The sequence below is a fragment of the Oryzias latipes genome, chromosome 20 (genome assembly GCF_002234675.1).
Source record: "Oryzias latipes chromosome 20, ASM223467v1".
NCBI classification, from domain to species: domain Eukaryota; kingdom Metazoa; phylum Chordata; class Actinopteri; order Beloniformes; family Adrianichthyidae; genus Oryzias; species Oryzias latipes.
This window is the reverse complement of record NC_019878.2, coordinates 6,740,630-6,756,736: the sequence shown is the minus strand read 5'-3', so window position 1 is coordinate 6,756,736 and position 16,107 is coordinate 6,740,630. Positions and strand designations below refer to the sequence as shown.

Genomic DNA, 16,107 nt, shown 5'->3' with positions numbered 1-16,107 from the left:
TTCCAGCAGATTCTGAAGCCAAAAAAAGCAGCTTTGTGCTGATATGCAACGCTGCACAGCAGTGAGTTGTTTAGCCAATCAACGTACATAAATCAGCTGATTTATAGGTGCAAAGCCGATATAAAAAGTTGCTTTTCACTGCGTCAGAATCAACTCACAAACTTCTACCAGTCAAAGGTTTACATTGTGTCAAAGAGCGTGTGTTATTTAAATGTCAGCAGCAGCTCCAGTGTAAAAGGGACATCCAGTGGGAAAAAATCTACATACAAAATTTAAAAAATGGATATAGAAACTACAAATTTCAAAGAAAAGGACTCCTACTTTAAAGATAGTTTGAAGTTCTTTTTAACCCCAACAGCTTAGACTAAACATCAGCTGTATTCATAGTACATGTTCAAAGGCACAGATTCAATTTACTGTTTTAACGATGTTTTTATTTTATTTTATTTTGGAGCGCCTAGTATTTGATTTCATTATAAGTAAGTTTTTCATTAGAAATTGTTGTGGCCGAGATGGTTGCAGCAGAGCAATCACACCCACACTTCCCATTATCCATCTGTTTACACTCTTTACTAAAAGCTTACAGTCCCTCACAACACAAACCTAACATTATCGGTGCAACAAAAATGGTGAGCAATGTTGGAGCTATCCAGCCATCCAGTTTTGATCCATATTCCAGCTTGGATGAGGACAACAAATACATACATGGATCTGTTTGTCTACAAGTGGTTGCAAAAACACAGTTTTCATCAGAATGGGTCTTTAAACACCGTGGCAACAAAATAATAAACTCCCATTCAAAGTGCAACCTGGTAGTGACCTGCTCTGTGTCCTCCTTACACACACATTATTGTGGGGACCCTGCTGACATGGGTTCTCCAGGGAAATCTCTCCAACTGTTCTGCCACCGCCATAATTAAGCAGTATTATTATTTTAGAGCACATGCAGAGTAGCACGGCCTGTACAAGTGAGACTGGAAGCCCTTCCCGTTTAATGAACTCATCCGGTATGACAAACTAATGGTCTGTTGGGCCAGCCTGAATTGGCCTTTAAGGTCTTGCAGTTCAGTGGCGAGGATGAGTAACCGCAGCTGTGATCTAATCACAGCAGTTTACTCCAATCATTGCTTCTGTTGGCGTCCATTTTCCAGTGAAAGTAGATATGCTGCTGTTGTGCTGCTCAGTGTCATTAAGAAATGTACAAAAAGTAAATGTTAGGCTTTTTACAGACAGCTAAGAGGCAGACAGCAGTCTGCAAAGACAGTAAGTACATTTCTTGTTTACTTTTGAGTTTCCTCAACACAAAAATGCCTAAATTAGCATAATGTAAATATTAGCTGGAAAGACTGGTCTTTGGAGATTGAGACCTGCATAATTGTGCTAAAACTGCACATTATTTAAGTGGTGTGTCCAAACTCCCCTCTAGTGAGCCAAAGCTAAAGATGGCTGGGACAGCTTCCAGCAGACTGGTGCAATTTCAGACACATAGAAGTTGGAGAAGAAAATGGAATGAACTTTATTTACAAAAAATGGTCTGTGTGTGTGTCACTCTTAAAGGCAAAACAGATAGATTGCTAAAATGTTCACTGTTTTAAGGTTTTGAAGACGAAATGTTGAAAGCAATATATTTTAAGGTATGAGATTATGTATTTGTGTTGACTTTAATAATTTATCCCGACAACTACCGTATTTTACGCACTATAGGGCATACTGGATTATAAAGCACACCGTCAATGAGTGGTTTATTTTTGAACTTATGTTAGGCTCACTAAACTATAAGGGGTATTTGATTTGATTTGATTTTGAAATGGTTTATCTCAAGCACTCAGAATAATTCACAAAACAATACGATAAGTATTCATAGATTCATTCAAAGACGTATCAAACTTAGAATAATTAGATATGAAATCAAAGATTGCTTGAAAGGGAGTGGAAGGAAGCGAATTTATATAATCCCACCCCTGTTCTACCGTAACCATCTAATTACATGATTTATCATTATCCCGTTCATAACTTTTCATCTGATATCAATGCCTTACCAACACAGTTTCAGTTCATTACTTGCATGGTCGGCTGTCTTTCTTAGAGATAATCAGCGTTTTTTAGTCGATTGTTGATCGTTGAAATAACTTTAAGTCGCTTGAAAATCTTTTGAGACAGCAGCCGGCAGGCAACACCTGTCCGTTTGTTAACCCGGAACCGGACGTTTGAGACAAAGTGAGTGAGACAAAAAAAGTCAGAGATAAATCCATCAGTCAGTCAGACTTTATGAACTCCATTCACAGTAACTTGTTTGTAACACGCTACATTTAGCTGTATTAGCGTATATACAATACCTGTAACTACCAACTTAGTTTGCAACACGAAAAAATACAGACTGATACCGCTAAAACAAACATTACTGTGACTACACTAACTCACAACCTTGCTAGTGTCATGTAAAGAAAACACAGTCTGACACTGCTACACATTCGCCGCATTAGTGTATTTACATTAACACATGGACTTTAACAGAGCGCCGTGTACCTCTCAAAGTCGTGTTAACATCAGTAAACACAATCAGAATTATTCCAAATACAAGGTCCTCCAGATTATAAGATGCACTGTCATTTTTTTGAAAAAGAAAGAAGCTTTTAAGTGCACCTTAAAGTATAATGTGGAAAATACGGTATGGAAGTAAAATTTTAAAATCGAAAAAAGGAAAGAACTGCTGAAACCTTGGAGTGAAGCCTACAAATTGAATAATATGGCTCAACACACAATAACACATTTATTTTATGATTTATGTGCAACTAGAGCAAAGCTAAAACAAAGAACATACCAAGAAAACAAAACATTTTCAAAATACTAATTAAAAAAATAATAATAATAATTCAACCCGCAGAAGAAATTCAGATTAAAAACATTAGCATTGATCAATTGGGACATGGGAAACCAGCGTTTGCTTTCCAGGGGGTCGGATGAGCTTGATCCAGTGTAGGTCCTTGGGCTACTGCCTAACCATGTAGCCAAAAGGGGGTTGGGGGGGTCTGGGTCTCCTGTACCGGTCCCCAGTTCAGATGCTATACAGGGTTGTGTCAGGAAGGGCATCCAGCATAAAAATCTCTGCCAAACCAAATGTACGACTTAGTGCAAGCTGATTTGCTGTGGCGACCTCTGAAGGGATGTGTAGAAAGTTGAACAGTAACCTCTATTGTCCCTCTACTCTTTCTTTGCATTGTCAGAAAGCCAAAGGGAATATGATTTACTAAACGTGACTGTCAAAGTAGAAACTGAACTCTAATGGCAGAGGTTTCCCAGCTTGCCTCAAAGGCTGGGTTAGCTGCCTTCACACAGTGTCAATGGATGGAAAATTCATCACGTCACTGAAAAGCGGAGACGTTGAAGTCCTGAGGTCTTACTGTTTACAAGAAACAGAGTTGGCTAAAGAAGTCGCAAAACATATTTTAGGAGGATGAAACTGACTTGACATCAAATCTCCATACACCACTAATCTTGGAAAATAAACTTCAGCTGGTTAGTTTTAGAATGTACCTCTTGTGATAAATGAGGGAACACTTTATGATGTTTCCAGTAGTAAAGTAGTAAACAATTAACATAAAACAAATGATTCTGGCTCGGAGAAAAGGCGCTTTGCGCTGACCATAAAGTGGTGTTGTAATTTTACCATAGCAAAGTGTTGCATATCAGCGCAAAGCTGCTTTTCACCGCCTAAGAACCCATTGAAATTACATTATTGCACAAATGAAAAAAGAGTAATGGTAGTTTGAAGAACATGTGTTTTTTGCTGGTGCAGGTTTTAACACTGATGTTAAAACGTTTAAGCATGTATTTTTTTTTTAAATGTGATACTGATTAATGAATTTTTTTTTCTCACATGTAATGTAATGTAATTCCAAATGGTTGGATACTGAGTGCGAGAGCATTTGTTATTTTATATCCTTTCTTTTTACACACCAGAACTTTTTCAACTTTTAGTTATCCAAATAGATAAGAAAGGCGTGTTAAGCTTACGATCACTCATGCCAAACAACCACAGCTCGGTGACCTAGATGCAAGTTTTTTAGCAAATTGGCAGGTGGCCGCACAGTGGCATTTTTAATCGAGAGGCAGCAGTCCCATTTTTACATGAAGTGCGGCGAACTCGAAGGTTTCAAGAAAAATTCAAATTCAAAGGCGGACAATTGTTTTACATCAGCCAGTGCTCACCCGGGCGTATTTGGAGGTAGCGTGATGGCAGTCTAACGGGTGGCAGGAAAGCAGTAGCCCAGTAATTTACTGATGGGAGGGTCCCCAAATTCCCCAAAATCGTCTGATAATCAGCCGATTTGAGACTGCAACCCTCGAGCCTCCCCCCTGCCCCCTTGCTGCCATCCCACTGCCAGCGTCTGATTGTTAGAGTAGAGTAGCAGCGCCGCCACTTGATGAAGGCTGTTGACTGACAGGGACACGGCGATGACCAGACATCAATCTGGCATTCTCGGCCACCATAAGTCCAAATGTGGAGATGGCACTGATGATCTGAGACCTGCGTATTAACGAAATGCGGTTGATGCTGAGAAGAATACGAAGAAGACATAATATTGTGCTTTCTTGGGAGGCACGTTGTTCAAAGTGTACTTTTGTAAGTCGACAAGATTCTAATGTGTACTCCAAACCTAAGATGCAAATAACCACTGGTGCTGAATGGCCTGCTTTTTATAAACCCCTAGACTACTGGGTGGCTGGCTTTGGCCCATGATATGGACGGCTGCAGTCCGGAGAAGTTTACATATCACCTAAGTAGAGCTGCTGCTGGCTGGTGATCCGGCTGCCACTGCCCTGTGGCTGCCAAGCTGTCGCCTGATTTCGTAAAGGCGTCATCCCCACCTGACTGACTGCCGTCTGCGTTCATGACCACGCCAGTGATAGTCTGAATCAAAAGCTAATGGTGAAGATTCTGCCGATGCTTCTCCATCGCTCCATCACAGTTGTGTATGAGACTGTAGCATTCTATATGGTGTATGATGGCAGTAATACACACAATAAAAATGTTTTGAATCTGTCTATAAAATATATGAACTGAATTTGGACTAAACAAATTTAAAGACAGAAAACCAAAGACCCTGTAGCTGAGGCTTTGCATACATTAGGAACGTAATCAAAACAAACAGCAGTAAATGACTAGCAAGACAGGTGTGATTATGAAACAAAATAAAACAGTGGAAACAAAACCCAGAAAACCGAACATGACATGAAATCAAGTTAAACCTACATAAACAATTTAAACGTAAATCTTCATGAAATGGTTAAAATATAGTGCTTTCAAAGAGACTTCCTCTCTTCCCTCTCACATAGTAAAGCATGAGTACACACAACAATGTGAACGGGAGACAGGATGGATTTGCAGAGCTTTGCAGAGAACTGAATCAAAGCAATCGTTAATAAAAGAAACACTGAGCGTGTGACAGAAGAGAACATTCAGATTCATAACACGCCTAGATTTCAGCAAAACCCGACTAAAGATTTGACATGTGCTGCCAGTAACACTGAGTCTGACCTTGAAAAGAGCAGAAGAGGAGCGAGCTAAGAAGTATTTCACTGTCCTAAACCTAAATAAGGCTTACGAACAGAAACCTGAATCAAATGAAGGGTTGATGTAGACATGAACATTTAGTGAGAACTGATGCATACTAGTTTAATGCAAAGACTTTTGGGAAATTTCCAGGGCACTGGATTTTGAAATAGTAGATTCAGACATCTCTACAGCATGGCAAACATCCTATATAGTGCAATAAGTAGTGAGGGAATTCAGAAACAGCATTGGTTTAAATTGAGTATGTTCTATGACGTGACTGTTTTCTATTATCTCACACAAAAAAAATTATAATAATAATGATAAAATCCGACACTTTAGTTTTAGCCCCTTGTTGCCAGTGACACCTGATTCACACATGGACTATGACAAACTATATCTATTGGAGCGTTTGCGATAATTGTGATGTGCAGATAAGGGTGAATAAAGTGGCTTTTTATATCAGCTCTGTATCGAAATGCGACAAAGCGGCTTTTCTCCGCGACAGAATCAACCAATCATACGTTGCTTGCATTAGCACTTTACCACTGTAAAGCATTCGCTTAAGGATCCCCTGGAATATTGATAGTTGCGTAAATGGTTGAGTAGTTCTGATAGTCGAAAGAATGTCGGAGCTAAAGCTCTGGTGTAAAAAGCTTACATCTATGAGTTATTGGAAACAATTCCATAAAAGCCTTTTCTTCAGTAGCAGCGATGCTGGTTTCTAGGATTGTTACTTAGCCTGTCTAGTTCCTAAAAGCCGCCCTTTATAACCCAACCCAAAACAAGGACAGGAAGCATCTTTCCCAGGAAGCACCATTACAAACATTGTATTTGGGATGAGTTTAAAATCTTGTCCTTTAGCCATGCCTGGTTACTTGTTAGCATTTGAGCTGGCTATACTTCGCAGTGCAACAAAGAGGTTTTAAAAAGGTTGAAGCACATGAAAAGCCGAGGTGAACCTCCTTTCTCAACATGAGTGCCGCGTTTAAACACTCATCACAATTTACCAAAAATCTAAGAGTGAAAATCATCATTAATTATATCTTCTCATCAAATCTACAGTACCTATAACTGAACAGCACATTTTAAAGAAAAAAAATCGAATGATCTTTAATCCACGCTGTCAACCCCATCCCCCTGTCAACTGTCGCTGTGTCCTTGAGCAAGACACTTCAACCTCCTTGACTCCAGAGTGGCTCCACTGGTGCATGAATGTCCCGGTGATGGTCAGAGGGGCCATAGGCACGAACTGGCAGCCACGCCTACATCAGTAGTTTACCATCACCAAGTATTAATGAGGAGTGAATGAATAATGGACACATTGTAAGCGCTTTGAGCGTCTGGAAAAGCACAGATAAATTAAATCCATTATTATTATTATTAAAATTTGAAAAGGTAGATAAAATAAATTGACTGTATATGAGAACTGAACCAAACAAGTGTGACGTCACCCATAGGAAATGGCTTGCTTCTGGTTTTCACGAAATTGAGTCAATTCAGTCGGCATTTTAACACAACACAAACGGCAACAAGTTGAAATCAGATTTGGTCAGTCAGCTGTGATTGGTCCAAGTTGGTTTGAATCGTCATTTCTATGGGAACCACTATTGCCAATTAGTAGTGAGATTATTGGTCGGACACACACCTACCATTTGAAAGCAGGATCAGGACAATCTGTTGATCAAATGTTCCACATGAGACTTATTACTTCTATTGAGGCATCTGATTGGCCGGTTAACATCTTAACAGAAAAAAAATATTTTGAAAAAAATTGGAATTAGGAAGAACGTGTTAACAAAAGTAGCAGGGCAAGAATATTTATTCTAATAAATATAATGACTCAATAGTAGTTTTTTATTTCTCAATAAAAATCTATGAGATTTTAGCTTCTTGAAACCAGCAGGTACTTCCTGTTTGGTACATGAAGGGGAGGGGCCACTCAGTCCAGTTCTCATATACAGTCATTGGTAAATCAGTAGAAATACTTAAAAGACCATGGGAAGAACATAAAACTTTGAATAAAAGACAACACTACAATTTTTATTGAATTAAAATTATTTAAAAGAATACAATTTCTGCTGCATTACATATTGCAGTGAAAGTAACAGGGCACTAAGGAGTATTTTAAATGTTTTTTTTGGGGGGGGTATGTCATTTTGAGGGGGGGAATTATTCTAACAGTGTATATAAACTGAAAATTATTATCTTGACTGTCATACATCAAATATTTTTTATTCATATCTTCGTTTCTGATATCTTCAGTAACACCAACTGATTTTTTTAATTATCTTTAGACATTAAAAACATTACATATGGTCAATCTGGATGCAGGGGGGTATGATTGTGTTGTATTTTTTCCAACAATCCTCAGACACACAAACGCTAAACAAAAGACACCACATGGAGCGTTCCTCCAGCTTTTAAGAGGATTTTCACGACGGGGATTCCCACACAAAAAGACACGGGGGGAACCCTCTCTTCACACACAAGCAGGAGAAAGTAGGGCGACGCTCCCTGAGCCCCCATTTCCCAGCGTCACCACTTTACGTCAAACCCCCATTAAACTAATTACGTTACGCTAGCTTCCTAAAATGTGTAATAAAACACGACGATAATAGTTCGCTGTCGACCCACTATTAATGATTCGGGTCGCGCAACACTTTGTTGATTTTTTTGTTTTTTCAATTTGTGATAATGCGAACTTTTATAATAAGGACGTCTGTCAGCAACACACACGAACGCAAAATAATATATAACTAGTGTTTGTTTGCGAGATAAACCAGAATGTAGCTGACAATAAACCCCGTCACCTTTGTGTTTTCAAGTGAGTAAATCCGTCCGTGTTTACATGGTTCGGCGCATCGTTTCCTTCACCGAGGGGAGAAGGACACGTTCGGCAGTGATGGAGCGCTGGGCCGCTGCATCAATCAAGATTACACAGCAACAATGGAGGCAGCTCACCTGGGATAAAAGGACCTGGCCGTGGATCATTCTCCAGAGGTGAGGAAAAGTTGTCGAAGAGGTGCACTTTAGCTATTTTCCTGCTGGTTCCATTCCTTTTCGTTAAAGGACAGATGAGGAACAAGAGAAGGGCTCATCCTTTCCTCTTTCTCTGGACCACAGTGAAGATCGTCGAAATGGAACATTCCATTTCCGGAAACTGCAAGCGCAACAGCCGATGTTGTCAAGTCAAAAAGGGTTTTGTCTTTACAAAAATGACAATATTAAAGCTCTTATTATTACACGATTTGTCTTAAATTAAACTATATGTTGATACATACTATTTTAGCTCATTTTGAGCTCGTTTAACGAAAATGCAGCTTTTGTTCTGAAAGTCTAGTTTCCGGTAGATCCTCTGCTTTGACATAGTAGGGTACCAGCGCCTCTCGGCCAATCAGAAAGCGGGGATTCCGCATCGCGTGCGCTGGCCCTGCCTCATCATCCATCCTCCTGCACCTGCCCACAAGCAGGCACGCAAATCCAGTGGAAAATAAATGGATAAATACATAAAAAGGATGCTTTGTCTGTGAAACTGAGAGTGTAAATGCGGAAAGATTAAGCAGACAATTTCAGATTCCAGCCAATGGAAGCATACAAGGCAATAGATGACTAAAATAATTACAGCTTGTTGATTTGTGTAAAAGTTGACAAAAGATAAACACAACCAAAAGAGTTAAATACACTAATTACATGTAGAAACCTCATAATAACAATAGAAGTTGCAAAATTTTAGATAGATAAATAGATAGATAGATAGATAGATAGATAGATAGATAGATAGATAGATAGATAGATAGATAGATAGATAGATAGATAGATAGATAGATAGATAGATAGATAGATAGATAGATAGATAGAATGCTGTTGTTTAGAATTACCAACTTGAATGATCAAAGAATTAATGTTAATTGGCGCAGTATGTTTGAAGGATCTAAATTGGTTTCCCTCATTTCAAAATAGACCTGAGACTGTTTAATCTTTGAAAAATCAGAGCATTGAGCAGTAGTTGAATACAACATTAATCTTTGAAAAATCAGAGCATTGAGCAGTAGTTGAATACAACATTAAAATTCCAGAAGTACCTTTATGTTTTGACACCAAAAATGTCCTAAAAAGCTATAAAAGGAGTAAATATTTGAGGAAGAACAGAATTGGAAAAGGTTTGTTGTTTTAATCAACATTCTGAGGTCATTATATTGGGTCCTTAAAACCTCAGAGATGCTCTGTCTGATCTGACAGTCTCCCTGGATGGCGTAAGTGTAACCGGTCGCTTTCTGCGTTGTGACTGTATGATCCTGCCCACTCCAGTTCCTCTCTGACAGGAGGTCATGCAAAAGGGGCCGCGTAAATGCCGCACGCGGCATGCTAGCTTAAAATTTTTATACAGGTAATGTCTGTAACACATTTTACAGTCACATTTTTCTCATACATACCTGGTAATAAACAAACAGAAAACATTACACTGTATGATCCTGCCCACTCCAGTTCCTATACAAACAAAACAAACCAAAATTTAAGCTTTAACAGTGAATCCCCAAAATATCTCTCCTAAACCATCAATCCCTTTTAATCATCACATCACAAGTTAGAAACAAATATTGCTCTAGTTATACAAATAAAAATTAAAACCAAATAGGGCAATGAACAATAGGATGGATTGGGATAATAAAATTATTTTAGGATGTCGGCACCAACCTCTCTGACATGAGGTCATACAAAAGGGGTGTGGAACAGTAACCTTTGGAATATATAGGGGAGTCAAAAGAAGAAGAGGAAGAAGAAAGGAAGGAGGGGCTATGACTACGAGTGTAATGGAGCAGTTTGTTGGAGATCCCTCAGGTATGGTAACCCTTGAGCAGATTTTGTGCTATTATAAAATACTGTAAGATAAAGGCTGTCCCGGTTACATAAGTATAGCCTCGAATTCCATCAACCTAGGTATTTTATTTGACTAGGATTTATCATTTCAGGCTTACATATCTCAGGCGTGTAAAACTGCAGTTTTTCACCTGTGTGATATAGTTAAGAGCAGAAATATATTACCTGACAGTGATGCTGTAAAGCTCATCCATGCCTTTGTCACATCCAGACTGGATTACTTTAACTCTTTGCTAACAGCGGACCCTAAAAGTTCCTTGAGAAGTCTTCAGCTTGTTCAGAATGCAGCACCTAGATTGTCGACAGGAACTAGCAGAAGAGAACACATTACTCCTGTGTTAGCATCACTTCACTGGCTCCCAGTTGATTCTAGAATTTAGTTCAAAACCTCCTGCTAACCTACAAGGCCTTGCATAGTATGGCCCCATCCTATATTAAAGACCTCATAGTGCCTTACCAATCAAATAGAACCCCTGACTGAATAGCCCTGACCTGAACCCTAAGCTTTACACTTACCAGAAGCTGGGGAAAGTATGGTGCACTGGGGTTCTGTCCTCTACTCTCATCTACTTCTCCTCTCCTCCTCTTTTCATTTCTTAGTAATGTATATATCATTCAGTTCTCCATGCCTATGCTTGTTGTAGTGCGATTCATGCATTTTCCCTGTTTCCCCAGTACCCTCCGGGGGAGTGATTCCGGTTCCTTTCCTGTATTTGGCTGTGGACCTTACCTCAGCTCGTCTGTGTTCCTTTACCTGACCGTGTACCTTGTCTCCGCTCCGGCTCTTACACTTGGTTGTGGACCCTACCTCTGGCTCAGTGGCGCAAAAAGTGGGTGTGCAGCATACGCATCGCATGGGGCACCGGCCAAAGGGGCCGCCAAACCTGAAGTTGTGAAAATTATTTATAGTCCGTATTTTTTGTCATTGCGCCATTGTTTGTTTTTATTTGAATTGTGTGATTATCTGATGACAGCGCGCTTAAAATGGAAAGGCAAAAGAAAAACAATCTGGGGCTTAAAACAGAAAACGCAAAAGGGACAAGGATGTGGTGTGAATGAAGAATGGTTCTCTAAATTGTTGAGAGACAGCAGATATATTATAGCAGTGATAAAAACAGGCTTGGAAACGTTCAGGTTAATGCTACTACAGTAAAATGGTCACAGAAGTGTCTTGCCGCTGTACTAACTGAGCAGGATTTACAGTATCAATAATCATGAAGAGGAAAAGGAGCTTGTTTGTGCTGATTTTTTTTTTTTTCTTTTTTTTTTTTTTTAACTTGTCCTGTCCAACAGCTGGGCAGACAGATGAGAGCTGAGGGCCTCTTGTGTTGGACATATTTTACTTTAACAATAGGGGTTATTAATCTTCATACAAACCAGAGGTATGTCTGAATAAACCCCTTTTGTAATTGAGGCCAAACTTTATTAATTTCAACCATGTTTGAAAATCTTGGGTGTTGGACCGGACGGAAAAGGAAAGAATGGAAGAAAAGGGAGGGATGTTAGAGAGAAAGGGGGTAGGACGGTGATAATAGGAGAGGAGGGGGGATAAGACCATGAAGCAGCATAAAGCAACAAGTTTACTGGATGTTTATCATTACGGTAAGGTTCAAATGTAGTACAAAAAGGGCGGGGCCTGTCCACACACACACTCAAATGTTATCAACACACCTGCTAGACGCAAAAATGCCCACATGTCAACATGTACACAAAACAGATAGTGTTCACACACGCATACTTATGCCTTTAAACCAGCTAGTGTGAAATATTTCAGTCATTCAATCATACAAACTGTTAGTGCAAAGGTGAGCTAACACCTGTGCTCAGGTGAGTGTTTATGTTCTTCTAAAATGGATGGTGGAACGTGAAAAGAAGGAGGGAGAGTGCCCAGCCATCCCCACCCCAAGACCCCCGCCGCAGCAGCAGCGGCAGCCGGAATCCCCCCAACGCCACACGGGAACAGGCAGGGAACAACCGCCCCCCGGGCGACCATGACCGCCACCCAGGCCAGGGCCAGCAGGACCGCCGCGAGGCCCCCAGAGCCAGAGAGCAGGGAAGCACGGAGGGAAAGAGAGCGCCGCCCCAGCCCAACGAGGAGAGCAGCCCCCCCGCCGCGCCGGGAGAGCCCAACGCAGGGCCCCACCGGAGAAGGACGCCCACAGCCCCAGACGAGCACCCCATCACCAACCGGCCCACGGTTGGTCCAGGGAGGAGCAAGGCAGGGGCCCACTGCCCCCACCCAGGAGGGGGGAACCCCGGGGAAAAAAGGGGGCCCATAAGGGGTGTTGTAAATATGGCCCGACCAGGCTCGGCCACAGTTGCAAATTTGGCGGGGCCCAGCGCTCAGGGGCAAGGACCAGGACCCACCCCCCAGGGACACGAACACCCCTGGCTCAGGTGTAATGTGAACCCCCCCACCGCGCGGAGAGAGCACCGCTGGGCCCAGGAAGCCGGCACCCAGGGGACACGGCCGCCGTTGCCAAGGGGCCCGCACCCCCCACCAGGGAAGGGGTAGGGGACAGATGGTCCTAGGTCCCACCTTCCTTGCAAAATGTGTGTGTGTGTATGTGTGTTTGAGAGGGTGTGTGTGTGCATGTGTGTGTGTTTATGTTGGAATGTATATATTGAGGGGGGAGGGGTGTGTGTACTAAGGGGGGTGCAGTTAAAATTGGCGGGTAGGGCACTAAGGGGACATCTCCTGTTTACTCACAGTGATGTCCCCTCACCCTCCCCACCAAGGGGCCCTAAATGTCTAAGGCGCGGTTAAAATTGGCGGGTAGGGTGCTAGGAGGACATCTGCTGCTTGCTGGCAGTGATGTCCAAGCACCCCCCCTACCAAGGACCCTACATGTCTAAGGTGCAAATAAAACAGAAAAAGGGGGGCCCACTCCATACGGTGACCATAGGAGGGAGGCCACTGCCAAGTAGCCCCCCCCCAAGGTGCATCGCAGGATAAACCCCCCACCCCTCACCCTAATATGAGGTCATATGAGGAAGGGGGTAAGTTGGGGAGAGCTGGTAAACTGGCCCCCGGTGGTTAAACAGCTGTCCCCCAGCCCCCCCCCCCCCCCCCCCCAGCAAAGGGGCCAGGCCCACCCAGCCCAGGGGCCCCATCCCTGGAGGCGCCGACACCCCAGGCCCGGCACCACCCACCCCACACAGAGAGAGAGGAGCCAGAAAGCGTCGCCCCCCCCCCCGGAGCAAGCCCAGGCCCCCACCCCCAAACGCCGGCCCTAGAAAAGCTCTGGTCAGGCCTCGACGGGACCGAGGCAGCCAACCGGCCGGGGCAACCGCCGATTGCCTCAGCGGAGACCCCGACCCGTCAACCCCCCCCGCCCCGTACCAATAGCGGGCCCCCCCTCCCCCCCAGAACGCCCCCCCACGGACAGAGCCGACACCCCACCCCAGACCCCGCAGCCGAAGCGGATGACACCCAGAGTGACCGGGGGCCCCGAGAGGGTTGCTGATTTTGTTTTAAACAATTACTTTAACTAGATGTACCAAAACACAGAAAAAGTGTTTATCCTTTGACTGAAACAGCACTAAGTGATGATAAAAGATGCTCCTATGTGCAGAAGGGAGAAGTACGTGTGATAATGGGTTAGATGGTGTTTTTGTTTCTTTTTGTATTGTTAAAGGTTTGATAATTGTTTTTTTTAATGACTATTTAGTTTACAGCCTTTTGCGTTTAATACAAAGTCAGTCATTTTTATATTTTATTCTTCATTTAAAAAAACATGCATTAGCAAGATGTTTAATTTTTTTTAAAGATGAAATAATTGCTGCTTGGCCATACGATATAGTGGAGAAGAATGGTGAAGGAGACAGACATGACGTTGGTCATCTGATATCAAAGAGAGCAGTGATGACTTCAAGTAGGAATAATTAAACTATTAAAGTCACAAAAATCTAGACTCTCATTCTAGTTTAAACTTCTGCTGACCACCTGTTTACTTATTTTGGAAAAACAAGTGCAGACATACATGACAAGTCAGTCCCAACAGAGAAGAAAGAGGAGAGAGGTTCAGATGATGATAGAGAGAAAGAGAGATGATCAGCTGATGATGAAGAGGGAGAAGAACAAAGAGGTACAGAGGGGCAAGGCATTTCTCAGAATATTCTTCTGAATGGCCTTCACCACACAAATTTGGGGAATCGCTGAGGCAATACACGGTTGAAAATGGATCAAAAAATGTTCTGTTGGGTCATATCCACAATCAGATTAGAAGTAATGAGATGTTTACATTTAAACAATAAAGGTGTTGTATGGATGTTTAGATATGTCTGTGTGTTTGTGTGTGTGTTTGTGTTTGTGTGTGTGATAAACCCAAGTACTCCAACTACTGCTTGGACCACTCTTGTCATCACAATCCCCAGCTTTCCAGTGATATCATCTCCTGATATTTCTCAAGCTTGTCACGTTCCCTCCTCTTGAAATTTGCTGCATTTATTACCACTATACATCCTACATTTACCTTTCATATCGTAGCCCCCTTAATTATGGAACTTTCAACCACTTTTGACAGGCATTTCTACAAACTTATTCAGTCACTTGGCTCGACTCACGCCCTGGCAGCTTATATCTGGCTGCTTTTGTGGGTTGTCATCTTAAAGACATCAAAATATACTTAGCACTTATACTACCTGTTGTGACTGACCTGAATAGGTCTTTTCCCTTAGAGCCTGTTCCATTGTAGCCATTAAAGACCCATTCTGGTGAAAATGGTGTTTTGGGTGTTTTTAACATGTTCTTTTGGAGTTTTTTTCTGGATGGAGGACATATATGAAGAAAATTAAGCCTAGAATAGCCTTTCTGAGTATTTCTTTATTCACATCATTGTGAATCAGGAGCAGACCAAAAAAATGGATTTGAAAAAGAGCTAATTTGTGATGTCGAAAATACGCTGGGCAGGCCACAAGCTCCATATTCCGAGGTCTCAGCAACGGGAAGGGGAAGGGAAGGCGGGGTTTATCCACTCCAATGGTTCCAGCCACAATTCAGAGACAAATTTCTAATGAACAACTGCTGCTCTGCAGAAACAGCACAGAGCGTTGTTCTTGTGTCAGGTTTTTCCTAGACTTCCCATACACCCTCAAGCAGACATTTCAGCTCAACTACTTCTAGAAAAACTTCCAGCAAAAAATGAATATAAACATTTTGTGTGATGACAAAAGCTTAGCAAAATTTGACTTTTTACTGATATCTGTGTGGTGGAATTATTGTTATCCTGAAGAATAATTAGTTTTGGTAAGTACTGTACATGTAGAACTTTTTGAAGATCATTTAATGTTTCAAAAATTATTTTTATTGACCTTTTCTGCCACCTGCCTGCCATGATTAAGAAACTTTTTCAAAATAAAAGTTATACAGAGGCAATGTGTTTCTACGGTGACATCTAGTGGTCAACAATTCATCTTGCTGTGTTACCCTGCTTCCTCCAGGAGGCTTTCATTAATATTCTGTCCTCCAGCTCTAAATATAAATGGATTGTTTCAGAAAAGCCAAGTGAAACAGCAGCATGTAAGCATGTGTGGAAGGATTTCAGCTGACACCCTGTTTTGTGTGGGCGGGAAGAGAGATCCGGGGGTGAGGAGGGAGCAAGAGAAAAATGACTGCAAATGAGAAATGACATTTCCTCTATCTGCCATTCCACCCACTCCCATTGTCTGCA

The 16,107-nt window shown here is 41.9% G+C and overlaps 1 protein-coding gene across 4 annotated transcripts in view; it reads right to left on the bottom strand.

Moving 5' to 3' along the window:
* Positions 1-8,954, bottom strand: part of hecw1 (HECT, C2 and WW domain containing E3 ubiquitin protein ligase 1) — a 74,476-nt gene extending 65,522 nt beyond the window's left edge. The window contains exon 1 of one of the 4 annotated variants that reach the window (XM_020712464.2): positions 8,519-8,954. In XM_020712464.2, coding sequence (XP_020568123.1) covers positions 8,519-8,548 — 30 coding nt within the window. In that variant the 5' untranslated portion in view covers positions 8,549-8,954. The remainder of the gene's footprint in view (positions 1-8,518) is intronic. The other 3 variants (XM_020712461.2, XM_020712462.2, XM_020712463.2) reach the window with 3 other exon arrangements.
* Positions 8,955-16,107: the final 7,153 nt, after the last annotated feature.